This window comes from Dendrobium catenatum, unplaced genomic scaffold, assembly GCF_001605985.2.
Source record: "Dendrobium catenatum unplaced genomic scaffold, ASM160598v2 original_scaffold_122705, whole genome shotgun sequence".
NCBI lineage: Eukaryota > Viridiplantae > Streptophyta > Magnoliopsida > Asparagales > Orchidaceae > Dendrobium > Dendrobium catenatum.
In genome coordinates, this window is record NW_021441140.1 from 235,472 (window position 1) to 257,089 (window position 21,618).

At 33.5% G+C, this 21,618-nt stretch overlaps 1 protein-coding gene across 2 annotated transcripts; it reads left to right on the forward strand.

Moving 5' to 3' along the window:
* The first annotated feature begins 2,232 nt into the window (after positions 1 to 2,232).
* Positions 2,233 to 19,832, forward strand: LOC110110808 (peptidyl-prolyl cis-trans isomerase Pin1). 2 transcript variants are annotated; one of them, XM_020842443.2, is made up of 2 exons: positions 2,233 to 2,626; positions 15,852 to 16,070. In XM_020842443.2, exons 1-2 carry the CDS (start codon positions 2,392 to 2,394, stop codon positions 15,950 to 15,952), a joined length of 336 nt encoding a protein of 111 aa, XP_020698102.1. In that variant the 5' UTR covers positions 2,233 to 2,391; the 3' UTR covers positions 15,953 to 16,070. The 2 variants fall into 2 exon arrangements, with proteins under 2 accessions (XP_020698102.1, XP_020698101.1); XM_020842442.2 differs by lacking the exon at positions 15,852 to 16,070 and adding an exon at positions 19,285 to 19,832 and having other exon boundaries at positions 2,244 to 2,626.
* Positions 19,833 to 21,618: the final 1,786 nt, after the last annotated feature.

Genomic DNA, 21,618 nt, shown 5'->3' on the forward strand with positions numbered 1-21,618 from the left:
ATAAGCTTAAGCAATTTTATAATCATGCCTTTGTTGTAATTGGCCATTCATTATACCATAGAAATAAAAATATAGTCATTTGCAATGAAGCATTCATGATTATGTGATAAAAATTGATTAAAAAAATCAAATTCATGATTTCCTGAATCCTGAGTAATCCATTCCACATGAAGAAGGAATGATCCAAAAATATTAGAAATCACTCCACTTCTTAAAATAAGATTTGGTAAAATTTTACTTGTTAAGATTACTATATCTTATAATAAATTTTAATGTTTAATTTCTGTTCTTTAGTAGGCAAGTCGCAAAGCCATGTAACCAAGTGTAAATGGCTTTGAAATATTTGCTAAATCAAATGTTGGTAGGTCATAACATTAGGAATATTATAGATACTCATAAAATGTATTCTTTTAATTACTACTAAATAATATTGAAAATTTTATTGTGAAATAATATGTGAAAGGCTTGGTGTCGACCCTTCAACCTTGTTTAAGCTTGGCGGCTTATCTCTTGAAGTTTGGCGAGTCCATATTCATCTTAGATATTTAATCTATTCCCTCATATTAAAGATTTCCTCCCACTTCCCACTAGCTATTTATTGCAACCATTAGAAATCCCTTACTTAGCCTCTAGAACTCCTCTCATTAATTACAAAACCTTCTCCAACATATCACATGACTACTATCATTGCATTAGAAGTTAGAGAAGTCATATATGTGACCACTACAATTGGAGTCAAGAAAATAGAGTGAAGGGTTTAACACATTATGAGATCAATCTTTCTAAACAGTTAATTGACAGTGACATTGCCCCCAAACAATTTCATATACTCAGATGAGATGTTACTTCCATTATTTCTATGAGGAATGAATGAGGATAATGGCAATGTTATTTGGCTACTAGTGATTGAGTGCTCCACTACTTAGTATTCAAGCAACTTAAATGTGTCTCAATAACACCATTAATAGATGTAGGCAATCATAATTAGTCATGAGAGATCAATGAATGGGACCTTTTGGGTCTAAAAGAGGGGAAATATCGATATGTTTGTTTTAAAACAAGTAATAAGGTGGTTGAGTGCTTAAGTGATATTCTTAATAGAGAGAATGTAGACCATCTAAAATATATAAGAGCAAAAAATGAAGTGAACTATTGGGAGAAATATAAGAAATATAACTCAATTATTAAGTGATTCAATTGAAGATCTATGTCTACTCTAAAAGGACGAGGGAAATGCTCTAAAAATTAAAAGATGAGAAATATACCCACTATAAGGTTCTCACTTCCTCAATTTACAATCCAATAAAAATTTTATTGGGCTTAAAGTTCATGTCATGTTGATGAAGGCTTAACTATTGCACATTTATATGTTCTTGATTTACTTGAGGTAGTTTTGGAAAGTATAATGACAAGAAAGCTATAATAAATCAATGATATTGATCATATATTTATTGAACCACTTATCATATTAAGAAGCAATCAAGAGTCAAGTGACACTCATCAAACTATTCAGATTGATATTCCAATCTTATTTAAATTAAGAAAGCAATTGCATATCCTATTTCATTACAAATCATGTGGCTAACTAGGTGAAAGAAGCAAATATGCTTCATGGGACATGAAATAACGCAATACGAGCCATCTTGAATATGAATGCTCTATTAGTATGTTTTTGGGTTTTCATCATGTAATGCATGGGAGCTGGCACTATATCAATTTTGGTGAAGGAATTATCCCATATGAAGAGGCATATGAGGCAAGATATATGACATTTGAATCCACAATCTTAGAAAATTTCATATTTGTTTTATTTGAAAAAGTAGCTATAAGCCATGCAGTAGCTAAATATTTTTTTAGTAAAAAATAATTTTCTATGACCAATTTTTAAATTTATCTACAAATTATGAATTTTATAAAAATTTATTTTATCTAAAGATTCCAACGATATAATCCCCACATAAATATCTCGTTCCTAAATATAACTTATTTCATAAAAAAGTACTAATGAGTGAGAATCTTCATTCCAACAAAAAGACCACCTCTAAAATTTTTAAAAGTTAGGCTACTAAAAATAAATATTTTGTATCTTATAATTATTTGGCCCCCTTTTTAATGTTTTTCTATCCATCTTATATTTATTAATATATATAATGAAAGTGTGATATGATAATATTATGAACTTACAATATATAATAAATAAATAAATATATACCACAAAGCATCCCATTCGTACATCCCAAGGCAAAACTTTCTGCAACTTTGTTGGTTAAAGCCGGGGGCAAACCAAGCACGCCTTTTTAGATCAGAGACTCGAAGGCACGAAGCTCTTTCACATCCTTTTCTCTTTCGGAGAAACTAAATCGGAGGTGACAATAATCGTTGGAGGCGGAGATGGCGTCACAGGAACAGGTGAAGGCCTCTCACATCCTGATAAAGCACGAAGGCTCGAGGAGGAAGGCGTCGTGGAAGGATCCCGATGGTCGCGTCATCAGTGCTACTACCAGGGAAGAAGCCGCCGCTCAACTGGCGGATTTTCGGGAGAAGATCGTCTCTGGCCAGGCCCAGTTCGAGGATATCGCTTCACGTTACTCTGACTGTAGCTCGGCCAAGCGCGGCGGTGACCTAGGTCAGCCTCCTCCCTCTCTGTTCTGATATCTTTTATAAGGTTCTAGGTTTTAGGATTGTTTGATATTTTTTAGTAGTTGAGTGCTTTTCTTTTTCCCCTGATTGGGAACTTGTTGCTCGTGGACCCATTAGATCACAATCCCATAACCCTTAATCTCACCCATTTGCTAATTGCATCTTGTGAACCCCATTATATGCTTCGCTTGCTCTTTACCCATGCCATGCCCTCGAATGCTGATAACACATGTACAAGATCACAAACTTAGCACTGCATCAAGGATTGCACCATCAATGACATTCATAATTTTCAATGCAAGGAGCATGATCAAGCTTTGTTGTCCTTTCATCATTGGAATCACTATGTGCTTAATCTCAAGACTACTCCGCATTTTATAGTAGCTATGGCCTAACCCCATGACTCATTGTGCATGTAACCTGTGATCAATATAATTTAAAAATCCTACCAAAGCTCCATGGTCAGCCACTCTAATAAGATTCATGAAGGTTGCAATTCAGTTGGTGCTGCTCTCTTTCCTTGTATGGATTGGTAAAACCTTAGTGATGCTATTTTGTTTGCTTCTTTGTCTCAATATAAATGCTATGTAACCTCTTGAAATGATAGATTGGACTGTTTTGGGTTTGCTTGTGCTTGTTGGCAAATTGCTAAGATTTGGTAGTCACTTGTTGAACCCTAAAAGGAACATTTTTGAGTTCATTAGTTATCTCTACTTGAGTTTAGCCTCCCCTATATTCTCCATGCTTGGCCTATTATCAAACCTTTCTTCCCCTACAACCCCAAAGCACCTCGCAGCCATTGTCAACCTCCTCCAAAAACTAAATCCTAAAGAAGTCCTCTCAAGTTTGACCTCTTCTATCAAACTCTGAAGAAAGCTTAAACCCTCTACAAGACTCCACACCTCTCCCATTTAATACCTAACTCTAATCCCAACCTCCACCTCTCGGCCAACCAACAAAACTATCCATACCTGAGCCCCTCTTCCCGTCATAACTGAACCAAAATAATTCATATATTTCTTGTTTGCTTGGCCATCATTCAATCCACCATAAAGCATTACCCTATCTAGTCATCATCCACACTAGGGCTTTCACAAAATCTCTACAATCCACCATAAGAACGAAAGTTCATTCTTACATCAAGATCCTTCCACCACACCACGTCAAATTGATATTAGAGCTAAGGTTCTAATGACCTTTTCTGCCAAAGCATCCAAGGAGTTTAGAATGCACAACAAAGAGAACATGCACCACAAAAATTAAGAAATTATCAACAAACATCAACAATTGGTGATCCAATATTCACCTATGGGTAAACTTTGAATTCCTCTTTGGTAAATTCATTTATGTTGATACCTTGTTTTTTGTAATAAAAATTGAAGATTGGTGAATGTTATTTGTCAATTATATAAATATTTGCAATCCTCCCAAGTAGTTGAACACTACATATTGATAAGCAATTCCTAGCATAAACCTTACCACCTTATTAATATTTACAAGTTCCTATTTTTGAGGGTGTGTTCCGCTTAAAATTACCTTTCCAAATGCTGATTGTGATTTGAACTCATTAAAAATAATTATATTGTTTTATTATTTGCTTTTGATTATATATATATATATGCTTATTGAAATAACTTACTAACCTAGTGCTTGAAGGCCCCCTTTTTCTACACTTTCATTCATCTTATTTCATAACGCATATCTTAACAGCAAAATGCTTTCATTGCATTCTGCAATTATTTCATCATGCATCCAAAATTAGTTTCATTAGATTAATTAAGATTTGCATAAAAAGATACAGTTTGCAAAACAAACACTGATGATAAATTGAAAATTTACAAAATACTATTGACATCTTAAAATCACTAATGAAATAAATGAAAATTCAATTGCAACATTTAATAGTCACGACTCAAACTTCACCCATTGCAATCAATGAACCTTACTTTCCTCATGTTGGAGAAGAAAACTTTACGTGACTATTTAGCTATCCAAAAACATCAACTTAGAATTGAAATCAAGTTTTATGATAGTCCCCTATTATAAAATAAAAATCTAAGCCTCTATGTTTGATGTTGTTCATGATCCAAAGTTTCTAGATTGATAAACTCAATTGAATGAATTATTTGATTGATATAAAATAGAATATTATCAACGAATTAAGTTTGCCAAAATAAAATTAATTGGATATGCTAAAATCTACTAGAATAATTTGCTTGTAAAAGAACAAATAAATGGAAAAATTACATACATGGGTAAAAGTAAAAGATGCCAAAATCAAAATATTGCTTTAGATATTACCATAAGATTTTAACATTAAGATAATAAACAATATATGCCTCTAATATCTAAACACATTTGAAGGTTTACTTGCTAGAACAAAATTGAATTGATCAGGATTGATAAGTAGCTAATAAATTTAAAGTTGGTCTTAGATCCAAAACTAGAAATGAGGTTAAACTGTTAAGATCCAAAGGTCTTAGAAGATACTTTTCACTATGCACTTTTAATTGAGAAGCAAAAGAAACTATTTTGTAGTTGCATGCCTAAGCTTGTCATTTCTGCACCCATTCTTAGGCCTATTAATTATCCCTCTGCTTCATCTACTTATGTTAATACTTCTTACACTACTTCCACTTTGACTTCTCATAGACACATCAAGGAAAATCAGTTGCTTTTAAGTTCCTTAAGAATGTCAATTGGAAAATTAATGTAATTCATAAATCTTATTTTTGGCAGAATTTGAATTAGTGAGTCTAATGATTTTAAGGAAGTTAGGGATGACACTTCTATTTGATGATCATTTTATTGCTATCGATACTTCCCCTTTGGATTTTATGAGATTTTGTATTTTTGAGGACTAGAGACACATGAAAATTTTTCATATGTATGACACTTAAAATGAGGAAATGTATAGATTATCCTTTGATGACAATAGTGTAATGAAGGTCATCTCCAGCCATGCATTCATAAGTTATAACTCTGAAACTTGTGCCCCATTTGAAGCTATTCTATGTTAGTTGGGTTAATCATATTGATTAGTAGATGCTTAGTTCCCAACAAGCTAGGTAGTTATGAAGATCAAAGTTGATGGTATATTCTCCCCATGGGCATGACACATATCCTTTTAGGTAGAAAATGATTTTATGACTGGATGTTATTCATTATGTTCTTACCTATGTTTCAAATACATAGAAAACACCATTAAATTATTTTCTATGAAGCCATTGAGCAAGTAACCTTAATTTACATACAGGTAAGTCTTATTTTGAAGACCAAATTGTACCTACCCAAAAAAATAAATGTAAAACTTTAATTTTTTGTGATTGCCTTGTTTATTGATTCTCTTCCTCATCTAAATCCTTACATACCCCTTTTAGTGAGTCTGCCTTGTTTGTTTCTAATTTTGACACTAGAATTTGCACTAAAAATATTGGATTAAAAAAACAATAATAAAAAAATGAGTTTTCTAATGAGGCTCCTTTCACATCCATGTGAAAAGTTTCACCCTTGCTTATTAAGAGTCACACACCTAACATGGTCTTTTGATTGAGTTTTTTTATATTTCTTTTGATGAGCTGTATGATGAGTTAACCATTATAAGAGATTTAAATCCTGTCATAAATATCATCCTTGGATAACCATTGCCATTTTTGCCCATTGTAGAATGAACCTTAGTAAGTATGCTTAGTTTGATAGATAACTAGAAGGTTTTTGATTAAAAGGCTCTTGATCTAGTTGACATTCCATATCATTGACTCTTAACAGGACACAATGAAGAAAAATGATTCATATAGCCGACCCCACGTAGTGGGATAAAGGCTTGATGTTGTTGTTGTTGTTTATTCATTTTGAAATGCTAAATTTCATTTACTCATAATTTTTATGCTTTTCATGCACCCATGGAACAGCATTTTGAAGTGAGCAATGATAAATATGAAAAAACTGTTAATTAAATATTTCATCAAGGGAATATAATAAAGTTGATTATACTTTAATTCACATTCATCCTGATACTTCTCAGCCATAAAATTCAGAAAGTTGCATGCAAGGGATTAAAACCCATTTAAAATTCGTAGGAAATATGGGCATGTTGTTTATTTTATTGAATTTTGTCTTGACATTTTGCTTAATCCTAGTTTTACCATAGAAAATATTGTCATATCGAGGGATTATAAAGCCTCAGGACTTGCAGATTAACATACTGATAGGAGACAGATATCATCCCTTATTGGCAACTCTCTTCCTAATTTCCTAGCCCTTGAAGGCAATTTCTTAGGAGTTCCCACAACAATAGATGCTATTTATGCTTTTGAGGATACATAAATAGACAATATAGACACAGAAAAGCTTTCACGTAGACTTTGTGAATGACTGTTGACTTGAACTCTACTGATGAGGACATCGTCAGCAATACGTGTACCATCGGAGATGCCGGAGATCGACGGCCACGATCATGATCTATATTTTCATCATTTTATGTAGTAGTTTATTTTTATTTTATGTTTTTCCGTTTTTGCCCTTATGGGTATTTGGTCGTTGTTGTAGCCCAAGGGGCATTTGAGTCTTTTGTTTTCTTTGTCATTTTGAGGCCTATATATATGGCCCTTTTCTTATGTAATAGTTAGTTTTTGATGAAATGAAAATTTGCTCTTTGTTCTCTTTGTGAGTTCATGAAACTCTAAAGATCTCTTTGTGAGTTCTTGAAGAGGAGGACCGTCGGAGATCTCTTTGTGGATTCTACCGGTGGATGGTGTTCAAGGTTTGTCATTTGAAATTTCTTTGTCTCTTCTTCCCAATCTTTTCTCTCTCTTAGCCGAAATCCCCTTCTTTTTCTCAACTCCCCACCACCCAAGCTCCACCGCCGGCCTCCCTTGGCCGGCCCAGCCACCGGCGGCCTCTCTGCGACAAGCAGCCGGCCTTCCTCCCTCCCGCTCCCACAGCCACTCCACGTCTGCCCACCAGCAACCCGTTTCAAAATTTGAACTTCAATGCAAAAACCTTAATCCTTTCCTATCTACAGCCCCTTTTATTAGGAAAGTTAGCCTATTTTATTTCTTTCTCATTTAACGGAAGAATTCCAACGTCTCTAGAGGCAAGCTAATGAGGAAATCTTCCTGTGATAACCAACCTGATAATTAAATGTCAGATTAATAATTCCCTGATTTTTCTCAGGAGAGGCCACGTCATTAATCTGATGGCTCTCTCAAACTCTCATGGGGCCGGCCACCTCCTCCCTTTTTCTTCTCTCCAATCCCCACTTAAACCTACTTAAATGCCTCTTTAATTCCCCTCCCTTTCTTTCTCTAAGTTCAAATTTCAAATCTGACATTGAAATTAAAACTGCAGTTTTTATTTTTTGGAAATCTGAATAAACAATTCAGATTTTTGTTTTTCCCTCACAGCCCACCCTGCTCCCTCCCTCCTCACCCGGATACAATTTCAGAAATCTGAAATTGTTTTCTTCTGAAGCTTTTCTCTCCTACCCGTGCCTTCCAAAAGGCCCTGTCCACTAAATTCCTTCTCTTTGGGAGTTTTCTATTTGCTGTCTAAGAAATTACAGCAACTCTGTATTGTCTTCCTGCATCTCCAAGAGGTTTCGCTTTCCAAAAGACCTCTCCAACGTGGCAAGCGGCTGCTATCCAAGGAGTAAATCTGCTGTCCAGGATTTCCAGGCTGCTCCAGCCATCATGGCAACTACCTATTGCTGTTCTGCTGGCAACGCTTACACCTTCCATCGACTCCTCCAGCTCCGACTAGCTTTTCCGTGGGCCGTATTGTAAGCTCCCTCTTCTGCGTGGTGATCACATAAGTATTGCTAATATCTTTCTTCTGTTAACCGCAAGAGAGCTTGAGTGGGGGAAACTCAAGGTGACTTTTCTAAATATTAACCCGCGGATTATTGTTAAAGTGCATTCGTCATTACTCGCATGTTTGTTATCGTTTTAAATTGTTGTGCCTAAGGAGTTTGTAACATCGCCTAAGTAATTTTGCAACTGAGATTTCATTAAATCATTAATTGTGACTCGTTAATCTTTATATTGACTTGCTTACTCAGTTGTCTTATTACGTCTCCTTGCAATTCCGATGTCGTTTCACATCATCTACATAGTACAATATCTTATGATTTGACGGAGTTAATGTAACATTAACAAATGTACAAGATCATAGACTAGAACACTGCATTAAAATCCCCATAATCATCAACATTCGCAATTTTCAAAGCAAGGAGCTTGATCAAGCTTGTCCAACATTACTGGACAATCTTAATCTTAAGACCATTCACTTTTCATAATAGCCATAGTCGGTCTCCATGACTCATTATGCTTGCAACATATGATCTAAATACTTCAAATTTTCCTAAAAAGCTCCATGATCAGTCACTCCAAGAAGATTCATGAAGATTGCAATTCAATTGGAGCTACTCTCTTTCTTATTTGGCCTGGCTGAACCCTAGCTAGTGATTATATGATGTTTTTTGGGTTTATTTTGTTCGATACAAACAATATGGAACCTCTTTGAATAATAGAATGAAATGAATTGAATTTGCTTATGCTTGGTGGCAAATTGGTGAGATATGGTGGCCAAACCCTACAAGAAACTTTCATCAATTTTTTAGTTATTTCTACTTGTGTTATATTCTCTCCCTACTTTCTCCACTCTTAACCTATCATCAAATCCTAATCTTAGCAGCCCCCTTCCTTTCTCTATGACCCCACAAAACCCCAAGAAACCTCCTAGCCATTAGTCACACCTCTTCCATTGATGCAATCTAAAAAATACGAGAATTGCAAACTAAAGATTTCCTTTCCTTGAAACATAGACAAACACAAATAGAACAAAACAATATTATTATATCCCACAATAGACACCTTACATCTGACAATAAAACCGGACACAACACCTTACAACTTCAAATAAAAAAAGAGGACACAACAACACCATAAGACTAATCAAAGCTTCGAGAAGAAAGATACATGTGGAATGAGAACTGTGGAGAGAAGAAAAAGATAGAAGTTCGAAACGAAGTTTTAGAAGATACAAATGTAGAAGAAAATAGCTTGCAAGCTATATAAACCAAAACATGCCACTTAATGAGAAATTAAAACACTTTAGCATAGCAATTTGCAAGGAACAGTACACGGATAACCATCATAGGGAAAAACGGGACAACAACATGAAAATCAAGGGACATCATGGAAACCGAACAGCCACCATGGGAAGACAAAACAACCACATGGGAAGACCAAACAGCCACCAAAACCCCCTCCAAATCAGTCCCTACCTTGACTACATCATCCATGCATTAAACCCTAAAGAAGTCTTGTTGGAGTTGGCCTCTTTCATCAAACCCTAACGCAACATCAAATCCTGCACAAGAGTCTACACCTCTCTCATCAATATAAATATTGATGCATTAAAATAAAAAGGTCCACACCTCTCTCATATAATACAAGGTAAATTTTTTTTGTGGTATATGAGGTTTGACATACTCATATTTACCTTAAACCCTCCACAAGAGTCCACACCTTCAATATTCTCAGAGAGAAGATATGTGAGCTGATAATGATTCTTAAAATGTTTAAGCATGGTTGGAGTTCTCGTTTTAGGGTCTTTAGTTATGACTTGCATATTTTGCTCAATTGTTTTGCATCCTTTTGTTATGAAATTTTTTTCTTCTTGGATTTCTGGTAAGCTTACCCGGTTCTGTAGCAATGTAGATTTTTGTATTAAAGGGCTTTGCTCAAATACTAGCTGAAGTTGGCATCTTATATCCCCTCTGCCGCCGTGCAGCTATGCTTTGGGGTGGCAAATGCAGACAAAAGATGCATGCGCTACAGCTGTTCTATCAGCTACAAAATATAAACATGGTTTTGGAATTGTTTGGTTTGTTTGGTTTGCTAATAATATTTTGGGTATCATGCTATGTTTTTGACGATTGTAATTTATGTGGTTTGCTATAACCTTAAAATTGTAACAAGCAAATGTAAGCTTAACAATGATGGCTGAGGACATTCATTGCAACAATATTGATATCAACAAGATCTCATCTTTTGATTTTGAAGCCTAGCGTTTTCAATTGATGGTTATATAATATGTTTGTTTTGATTGGCATAGTATGGCCTCTTAAACCGTCATTTGAATTTCAATTAATTTTCTTTTTGCATGTTCGGGAGATGATTGGTGTAGTATGTCCTCTTATTTGCAAATATCTGCCCTAATTTTATGGCGTCAAATCACAATTAAAAATTTAAAATTTGTTATCTTTTTTTTTTCCCAATTTTGCTCAATTAATCATGGATTGGCACAAACTTATTAAGGCACATGAGAATATTGGATTTAATGCCAGATAGTTGAAAAATATGTTGATGTATTTTGCCCAATTTTGATCCTATTTGGTCCTCCACTCTAACGGACTCACGCAGAAAATAAAGATATGAGACAAACACTTCATACTTGAACATGGTGAATTTGAAAATAGGAATAAATATAGTGATTGTTAGAGATGATATTATCATATAAACTTGATATTAAATTGATATTAAAATACTTATTGTAATACATAAAACTAAGGAATACCTCCAGTGACAATGAAAATAAGTGAGAGGAATAATAAGGATGATGATTGGCATCTTAAATAAGATTAAATTGGTTTACAACTGATTTTTTATCCCATATGTCCCAAATCATGTCCACCTTGTGACTAGAGCTGTCAACATTTGACCCGACCCGAAAATCCGACCCGAACCCGACCCGAAAATTTCAGTTTAACCCGACCCGAACAGTGTCGGGTCAATTTCGGGTTTGACCCGAACCCGACCCGTGACCCGAAATTGACACCCCTACTTGTGACCAAGAAAGTGCCCTTAAGATTCTTGGCTGTAATGCTCTATAAATCATTTATTTCCTGGGATAAATTCTTCTGTAGCACTTGAAATTTAGTTATTTATAGAACTATCACCAAACTATCTTCATTGACAATTTGAACACCCAAATCTTAAAGAGTATAACTCAACTCATATATTTGCTTTTATTAAATTCTCAATGAGTTAGTTGTGACATGTGCAAATTCATGAATGAATATATTTTTCTTCAACTTATTGTGGATGGCATGTTCATAATTTTTCTTTTTTTAGATTTATTTATGAAATTGTCTGTCAGCCTCAATAATTGTGTACAATTGGTATAGTTTTCTTCAGCTTACTATGGTTTTGCATGGTCAGAAACTTGAAATCATGAGTTGTTTGTTGAAATCACTATAGTTGCGCTCTCTCTTTTTCTTGTTTTGTCTGTTGTGCATCTTTTTAGATTGCACACTTGCAGCCTGCCTCTTGTTTCCTATGAATGTAAAACAATGTTGAATGCTGAGGAAGATGCTTAATAAAAGTGATGGGGACAACTTAAGGATGTTTAGTATCATACATTTACAAGCAATGTTTTATTGTTGTAGGATGTTAATATTTTTGTTCTAAATTGCAATTTCTTGGTCTGGGTTCAACATTTTTGGGTGATTATCGCCACCCAATATGTCTATGTTGGGCAAGCTTGGCTTTGTCCAGTGTAGTTCAAGTGGGGGTATATTATCACTCATCATAATTTTTTTAAGTATTTGTTAGCTTTTACAAGAATAAATTTGTATACAAGTATTTAAAAATGAAGGATAAACATTGATAATAACTTATTGTCATCATCATTAGCTTTATCCTTTGTTGTTTTTTAAAATATATTATCCCAATTATGTAGGGAAAACGTTTACCACACATCAACTATATTACTAAAAATCACTATTTAATTAAGTGTGAGAGCATCCAAGTATTATAAATTAAATTGCTATCTTGGACATGTGAATTTGTGAGCAAGAACACTTTTATAGAGTGGCTTGAAAAGATGTGTGTTTGACAGGAGCTCATATGGATGAGTTTTCATAATAGTTTAGGTAAATATAAGATCAATATCCAATGTAGTACCTAGTAGCTACTAATGGTAGATCTTTATAGTAAGCTAGCCTTAATTTGATGGGATGGGTGGTGGTGGTGTTGGGGTTATGATAGGCCGGTTCACCATGAACCGGCCCAAGAGCTGGCCCAGTTGCCGGCTCACATTTATAGGAGGCGGACAAAGGGGGGGGGGGGGGGGGGGGTCCGCCTCCTTTATTGCTGCCGCCCATTTGGGCCAATGGGGAGAGGGTGTTTTGGGAGGCTAGTTTGAGAGGTGAAATTTGAATGAGAGATGTTTGATTTAGGAAATTAATTGTATGAATAGGGGGGTTTGTTTTGGGAGGGAGTTTTATGCATGATTTGAGTTTTCTCTTGGAGTTCTTGGGATTTTTGGCTCTAGATTGCTTGTCTAGAGATTTGGGAGAGAACGATCCTCCTCTCGAATTGGGGATCACTTGAATCTTGCTTTGTCTTTGTTTGTCTTGATTCTCTTATTGCAATCCATCATTTGGGGGCTGTTTTTCGCCCATATTTTGCATTATTCTCACTGTTTTCACCAATTAGTGCTAGGTTTGCTTGCGAACTCAAGTATTTCCCTTAGGGTTACTTGCGAACTCAAGAATTTCCTATCAGGTTATTCATGTACATCATTAGATATCAATTATCATAAATAAGTTTTATGTGGTTGCACTATCTGGTTTGCTCTGGTTCTACTTCTCTTTATATGAAGTCTATATGTCAAATAACATCCTTAATAGTGTGTTTTATGTGTTAAGAGAAGCAATGTGCCTTTACGGTTTTTCTCTCACTACAAAGCTTAGCTCAGATGATGCGTGCGCTTTGCAATGCTCTGTTCTGCTTTGCAATGTACGCCAATGTGCACTTCAATCTTTTCCTATCTAGGCTTACTATTTGCATCGTTGACTTGCTACCTGATTAACTTAGGACTAAATTTTTTCAATATAAATGTCAGACCATTTGGATCTTAGCTTTTGAATTGACTGGCATTAAAATGAGTTGCATGATATATGCTTGTTTGTAGGAACTTACTTCTTGCAAACACATGTATAGTGTTTCTTTGAGTTGTGGTGAGTTTTAGTTTTACCCATCCTTACATCAATTTTTTTTATTATATTATTATTAAGGGGATTTACATACAAGATTTTCATAGAAAGGAGCGTACTTTAATCTTAAATTAGGAGCGGTTTTAATTTATAATTTAAGGAGCGTATTCGCTGAACCATTTATCGAAATCTGATTTTGTGAAGAAAATGCCAAAACATTTGGCTAATTATGCACAAATTGAAAAATTCGCCAAATGTTTTAGCATCTTTTGCTCAACTGCGCGGGGAGAGAGAGAGAGAGAGAGAGTGGGGGGGCGGAGAGGGAAAGGAGATATTATTTTTCATATAATGTTTAACTTATTTTTTATCAAAATATTATTTTTATTATAATTTTATTTAAATATCATTTTTAAAAATAAGTTAAATCTTGTTTAAAATATTAGTAATTTAGTTAATTAAATAATTAATTACATAAACATTTAATTAAAATAAATAACTATTAATTATTTTAAGATAAATGAAATCAAAATTTAATTAAAAATTAATAAATTATATTGTAACTATACTGATATTTAAATTATATTTATATTAAAATGAATTAAAAATTACATTTCATTTATCTTAAAGCAAATGTAATAGTAATTAATTATTTAATACACTCTGTAATAGTAATTAATTAAATAGTAAATAATGACTAGTAATAGTATTTATCTATTAAGTAATTATTTAAATTATATTAATGTATTCAGTTTTTGTTTATTATTTCTTTTAGTTTGTTTTGTGTAAAGCATTTCTAATGATAACGGCTCCTAATGAACGAAGTGTTCTCTAGTATTAGATTTTAGTTTAATTACTACAATGTTTTGACTCAATCCATTGGATTCCAAGTGACAACATCTTAGATTTCATATTCAATTCAACAATTGATGTGATGAGAAAAGGAAGGATGTATGATGCTGACTACTATGCTCTTCTACCCTATTGTATCTTTACCTTATTAATTTTTGGTTCCTTTAAATGCCAGCACTTTCTCCCTTCCTGATGCTCTACTTTTTTGGCTAGGGGCTGCAAATGAACCGAGTCGAGGCCGAGCTTCAGCTGGCTCAAGCTCAAGCTCGTTTGCCAAAACCGTGCTCAAGTTCGGTTCAAAACTCGTCGAGCCTTCTTGGACGCTGTTCAAACTCGAGCTCGTTATAACATAGGTGTTCGAGTTCGGCTCGTGTTCCGAATTGAGCTCGTTTAAATTCACGCTTATCGAGCGGCTGTCTCCTCCCGCACTGAGCCCAAAATGATTTTTTTTAAAATTAAATCCAGCAGCTTGTTAACGAACGACAAAGGAAATCCAGCCGATCCCACCTGCTCGCTGTTCAGTAGCTGCTCCACACATGCCTTTGTTTTTATATAGCAATAATTTTTACAACTCAAGTGGACTAAACTCATAATTATTTTGTTGAGTGTTGAGCCACGTGTAGGAAGAGAGAGAGAGAGAGAGAGAGAGAGAGAGAGAGAGGGCGGGCGGGAATATAAAGAGGGCGGCGGGAGAATGAAAAAAAATGTAAAATAGTTATTAGAGGAGAGGCCATTTTTTTTAAAAAAAATTGTTAAATAAGTTATATAACTTTTTATTTTAAAACAAATAATAATAAAAAATTATATATATATATATATGTATATATATATATATATTTAAAATTTCTTAAATAACATGAGATTTAATTATCTTATTAGTTAAATAAGATATAATATTTATTTTTAATTAAATATGACATAATGAGCTTCTTTATCGAGCTTTTTAACGAGCATGTTCACGAGCTCTAAACGATATTGTTCGTGAACATAAACGAGCCGAACACGAGGTTTTTCAAGCTTGTTTATTTACCTATCGAGTATCTATCAAAGGTGTTCAAACTTGTTCGTTTACCTTATCAAACGAACATAAACGAGCTCTTATCGAGCCGAGCCACGAGTAGCTCGTCGAACTCTCGGTTCATTTGTAGCCCTACTTTTGGCTAACGGCTTTTTGTTGTTGCTACATTTACTATTTGCTAAATGCTAATCATGTGTTTTCCACCTCTAATGCACTCTATTCCTGCTATTATCACCTTTATTACACGCTGATTCCACTATTTTCATCTTTACTTACTGCAATTCTTAGTTTTGCTGACTCTTTGTTGGTGCTCTCACTTGCCTTTATTTTTTCATACCCTAGGTAACCCACATTGGACTTTACAAAGCAGGAGTTGGATTTTGTATGAAAGATTTGATGCTATTGGAATCAATGAAGGATGCATTGAAACCTATTGTATTTGACTAGATGTTGACTTATTATGAGAAATTTATTATTTTGGAACGTTTTAATAGGACTCTCGAGGCATGTAAAAATGTTGTGAATATTGAGTATTGCAATAATAATTTCAGTTTTCTTCAATTTTTATGTGTGTGCTGGTTGGATGTGTATTCTCTCAGTGATTCACAATTGGTGATGGTTACTTCTAGGAGCTAGTCTCCTTATATCATTGATCTTGCTCTAATTTCTTTATTCATTGGTTTGTGATTGAAAATTTATTAAGTGTGCTTCATCTCAAATTTTCTTTTCATGGTATGAATTTGGTCATTGATGAAACTTCTATGCATGTTCTTTTCGAATTTTTTATTTTGGCGACCATTAAATGATCATTTAGAGTGAAAGAAGCATATTTATTGGTTTTAAATTAAAACAATTTATTGTTGTTAAGTTCCGAGTTGGTAACTTTAGGATTGTGATTTGTGTGTTTTCATTATACATCTCATCCCAGATTGCATCCGTAACCTTCAACCCTTAATCATCCAACAACAATAATTATGTTTTACAACTATACACGCTATAGATTTGCTAATTTGAATGATGAATGGATCCCATCAATGGCATGCTTTATACAGAGGGGTTTTTTATTTTTTTTGGTCTATCCCAAGCTGAAACTTTGCATTTGATTTTTGTTCCATTCTTTGGAGTGATTATATTAATGGTCAGTATAGGTTTCGGGTGAGGCACGAATATATGCTATATCCATGTCTTTGAACACTTGCATATCTCTAATTATGTCCACTATTGTGGAGTAGTGGTTGTTGTCTTGTGGCTTATCCTTCACATGGGTTTATTTGATATAGATAGATTTGCTTGACTATTTTTTATTGGAATTGTCTATCTTCTTGAGGATGGAATTTGGATGACCCCAATTAGTGGGACAAAGGCTTGATGTTGTTGTTGTTGTCTATCTTCTTGAGGATGGAATTTGGATGGGCTTGGAGTTTTTTAATTTGTGTCCCCCTTCTATGGGTTTTCATTTAACACATTGCATTGTCCTTAGCTATTATGATTATTTGGGATTTCTATCAAAGGATTAAATATGTATGGATGGTCATCCACCCAATATCTCTGCTTAGGAGTTGGCTGATTCGGCTATTATGTGATTTAAATTAAAATAGGGAATTCCTTATTTTCTTTAAGAATTAATTTAAATTTAAATTGACAATGATCCAATAGCATGATTATTCAATAAATTTTACACTATAGGTTGACTGCCTAACACATCCCTTCATTTTTCTCATCAAGGGTTTGAGATTTGGCATCAACAGTGTTACTAGACATTTGCAAGAGGATGTACCTGGGGGTATGCTTTTTGCTGATGATATTTTTCTTATTGATTAGACTAGAAAGGAAGTTGATGTAAAACTTGATTTATGGATATCAACCTTATAGTCTAAAGATTTTTGTTTGAGTAGATATAAAACTGAATACATGGAGTATAAATTTAGTAGTAATAGATCTTGGGATGGGATTATGATATTGGATGATCAAGTTAGTAAAAAGAGTGCAGTTTTAGATATCTTGGGTCTATTGTTAAAAATTATAGTAAAATAAATGGGGATTTTACTAGTAGAATTCAAGTTGGATGGTTTAAGTGGAGGAATGCATCAAACCTATTATGTGATAGAAAATTATCCCTCGAACTTAAAAAGAAAATTTTTTAAGATTGTGGTGAGACCTATAATGCTTTGTGATGCAGTATGGTGGCCATCAAAAGAGAAGCATAGAATTAAGTTAAGTATTGCAGAGATGATGATGCTCAAGTGGATGAGTGGCATTACACTTAGAGATAGAATGTGAAACAATATATACATGAAAATGTTAATAGTAGCTCTAGTGACAAATAAGATTAGAGAAAGTTGCCTTAGATGATTTGGTCACATAAAACGTCGACTTTTTGGTGACCCTGTTAGGAGAGTAGATGTATTAGATCCGGCTTATGTTAAAAAAGATAAAAGTAGAAAGTATTAAAAATAATTTTTTTTAGTAAATTTAAATGAAAATTTGACTCTTAATAGTATGCAATGAAGAAGAATGATTCATGTAGCCAACTTCACGTAGTGGGATAATGGGTTCTTCTTCTTTGTTATTGTATTGATCCCAGGGCAATCTTATCTATTAGCTTGAGTTTTGACAAGTCTATAAATTGTTGTTTTGAAACATGTAATGTAAAATTTTAGCTCGAGTAAAATATCACTTTCTAATTTCAATCTTTTGAATATAAGTTGAAGGTGTGTTTTCTTTAAGTGCGATATAAGTTTGACTACTTGATTCGGGGGGAAGACATCCTCATGTACTGTTTGGAGTTCTGATCCCAATAGCTGGAGAGTAAAATGAGAATAATCATGGCTAGTGGTAGGTCTCGTAGTTTGGCAAATTTAATCTGCAATGATTACGGTTCCTAGAGAGACCTCCCGTTAGAGTGAAAGCATGCTCCAGAATTCTAAAAATAGATCCCAGAATATTGTTCTCCATGGATGCTTATTTTCCTTAATCATATAAGATTGGGATTGTTTGATTCAATATTTTCTTTGATTAAATGTTAATTTTTTGAGGTAATAAGTGGTATTCTCTTTGATGTTCTCTCTTATATTGAGGTAGTCCAAACATTAGTAATTATGATTGGGGTCATTTAAGTATCAATCTAATCGGGTACTATCTAGATTATCTGGTGGCTTGAATGAGGAGAAACAGGTTTGAATTACCATCAGTTATTCTAAAATAGCAGGGCATTCTCTTAAGTAAGATGATATTAAGGCTTCGTTTGGAATAGCTTTTTTACTATTTTTAAAAGCAGTTTTTTAGTATACAAATTTTTTGAATTAGAAATTTTCATATTAGAAAGCTGCTTTAGAAAGCAGCAAGGAAGCTGTCCCAAAACACACCATTTAAATGATAACACTACTATTTGAAAAGCATTGCCACCCAAATGACAATATTATTTAGTTAACATTGAACGAAACAGACTCTAAGCATTATATGCCTGGCATAATCTGCTGAAAATCATTTAATTACGCAATAGTGGTAATTTTATTCACTAAGGCTTTGTTTGGGATGACTTTCTTACCGCTTCTTAAAGCTGCTTTCTAGTACAAAAATTTAAATTTTTGTCTAGAAAACTGCTTTAAAAAGATGTAAAAAAGTCAGTCCCAAACAAATCATACATTCTAGGTAATCACAAGTATGAAACAATCTCTGTAAGAAGGTTCTCATTTTTCAGCTTTCCATGCTGAAAAACTGTGTAGCTTCAGACTTGTTTTCAGACTCTGATGCAAATGTTAATGAACTGCTGCAGGTCCTTTTGGAAGAGGCCAGATGCAGAAGCCTTTCGAGGAAGCTGCTTTTTCTCTGGGAGTTGGAGAGGTAAGTGGCATTGTGGATACTGACAGTGGCGTTCACATCATCAAGAGGACTGGCTAATGCCAATGGCCTAACCTTTTGCTTCAGAAAACTACTTATCTTACCTTCTTTCTGACCTTAAAATTTGATGAATAACTGTTGCATACATTAACTACAACTCAATCCTCTGAAGTCTAAGGCTTCGTTTCGGACGACTTTCTTACTGCTTCATAAAGCAGCTTTTTAGTATAAAATTTTTATTTTTTTTACTAGAAAACTTTTTTAAGCAGTAAAAAAGCTGTTCCAAATGAAGTCTAAATGCACATCTGTGCTTGTTTGTGCTCGGATATTCTCAATGGCTTGCCTGTTTGACAAGCTAACTATTAGCCATTCAGCTGGGATTTACTTATCAGTTTTCAAGCTATGTGAACTGAAACAATTGTTGGATTACTTTGCTTCTACAGTTATTATATTGACTGTTAGGCTATGCTCATTGAAATTTCATGATGGTATTGGTTATATTATCTTGATAAGATTTGCTTAAGGAAAATAATAGGGTTTGAGAGATCTTGTTGTGATGCCCTCACATCTTCTTTGTTGTCGACGGTTTCGGCATTAACAATAGAAGCGAGCATAAGGTGATAATTTAATAAATAGAAAATTTTGGTTATTAAATATGTAAATAGAATAGTTTTAGATGTTATGTATATATTTTTTTGTTTTTTTTAATATGTATGTTTTATGATTTATAAAGGGTGATAATGTCTTGTACAAAATTTTAAATTTCTGAATTATATATTTTTCTTCTATTTCAAAAGAAAGCCAAAGTTTATTGAAGGTAGGATGAAATTAATAAATTTATCTTTCAAATAAGTTTTAAGTGTGTTATGTGCTAACAAGTTTATGGTAGTAGAGTCATTTAATATCTTAATTTTATACAAATATTTAACAAATATTTGTGTAGAAGTTTGTAAGAAATATTTGATTTTTTTATGTGGTATTTTGATAATTTGGCTAGAATATTGATATCCTTGATCATGAAATACTTATAAATCATTTAATTGCTTTAATGGTATCATAATAAATTGATCTTTGGCTTTTTAGATTCATATCATCGAATTGTTTAATTTGATTATAAGCACGTAAGATTTGAAAACAATTTGGGCATTCAAATAATGTTCAAAAGTTTTGAAATATGTTTCAATTATTTGATTTGGGTTCATTTGACCTTAGATTGGATAATTTGTTTTGTCGATGCATTCATGTCATTGAGACATTTAGAAAACTAAAAGTTTGTTAAAATCAGAATTTGAATGATATTGAATTTAATTTCAAAAGTCTTTAATTTAAATATTGACTTGAGATACATACTAATTAAATAAGTTTTCTAGTGATGTATAATTTGCCATTTCTTATTTATGGATGTCGAAATTTGTGTCATCCAAAAATATATGTTAAATTCTTAATTAAAAAAATTGGCAACTCAAAATTATAATTTAAAAAACTATGAAGTGAACTGCACATCAATATGGAACACCACTTGGGGTTGTAAGACAAGTAAAATATCATTAATTATAATTGCAACTTTCATAAAATCGTTGTATTGTTGGAGCAAAAATTATTGAACAAATTTGGTCCAAATTCTTCAGTTCTACTTTAATTTGATTCTAGGGGTTGAAATAAGCTCCAAAAGTATCAAAATTAAGTCTAGAACATCCAAAAATGATCCCCTAGACCTTAACAATGTCTGAATAGGCCTGTTCGGACTCAAAATCTCAAAATCGGATCCCAATGAGGTCGAGCTAGCACAACCACCACTGCCTATACTTTACTAAGAATAATAAATTGTCCTTTGAAATTGTGGAAACAAAATCATATATCTCACATAATTTCCTTCATAAATTTTAGCAAAATACCATCCTAAATAGATAGTGCATATCCTCCTTACATGCTCTAGTGTTCCTACATCAAGAATACCAAACCACCCTACAAGCAAAGTTATGAGTGATATCCAAGATCTTCAATCTTTTAGCATAGCTTCAGTATTCATCTTTAAAGAGGGTTGACTGACTATCTCCTTTTTGAAAAATTACGATTCGAAAAATATTTCACCCCTTTTTGAAGCTCCAACTTTCTCTCAATAGGTAGGTAATTAATGCCAAAATTTGATGTAACTTATGAAAGAGACGAAGAAAAAATTTCAATTCATAGAGTTTTACTTTTAGCATGATATCAATGTTTGGTGTTGATATTTTCATTGAAATCATTGAAAAATTTGTCTCATTACATC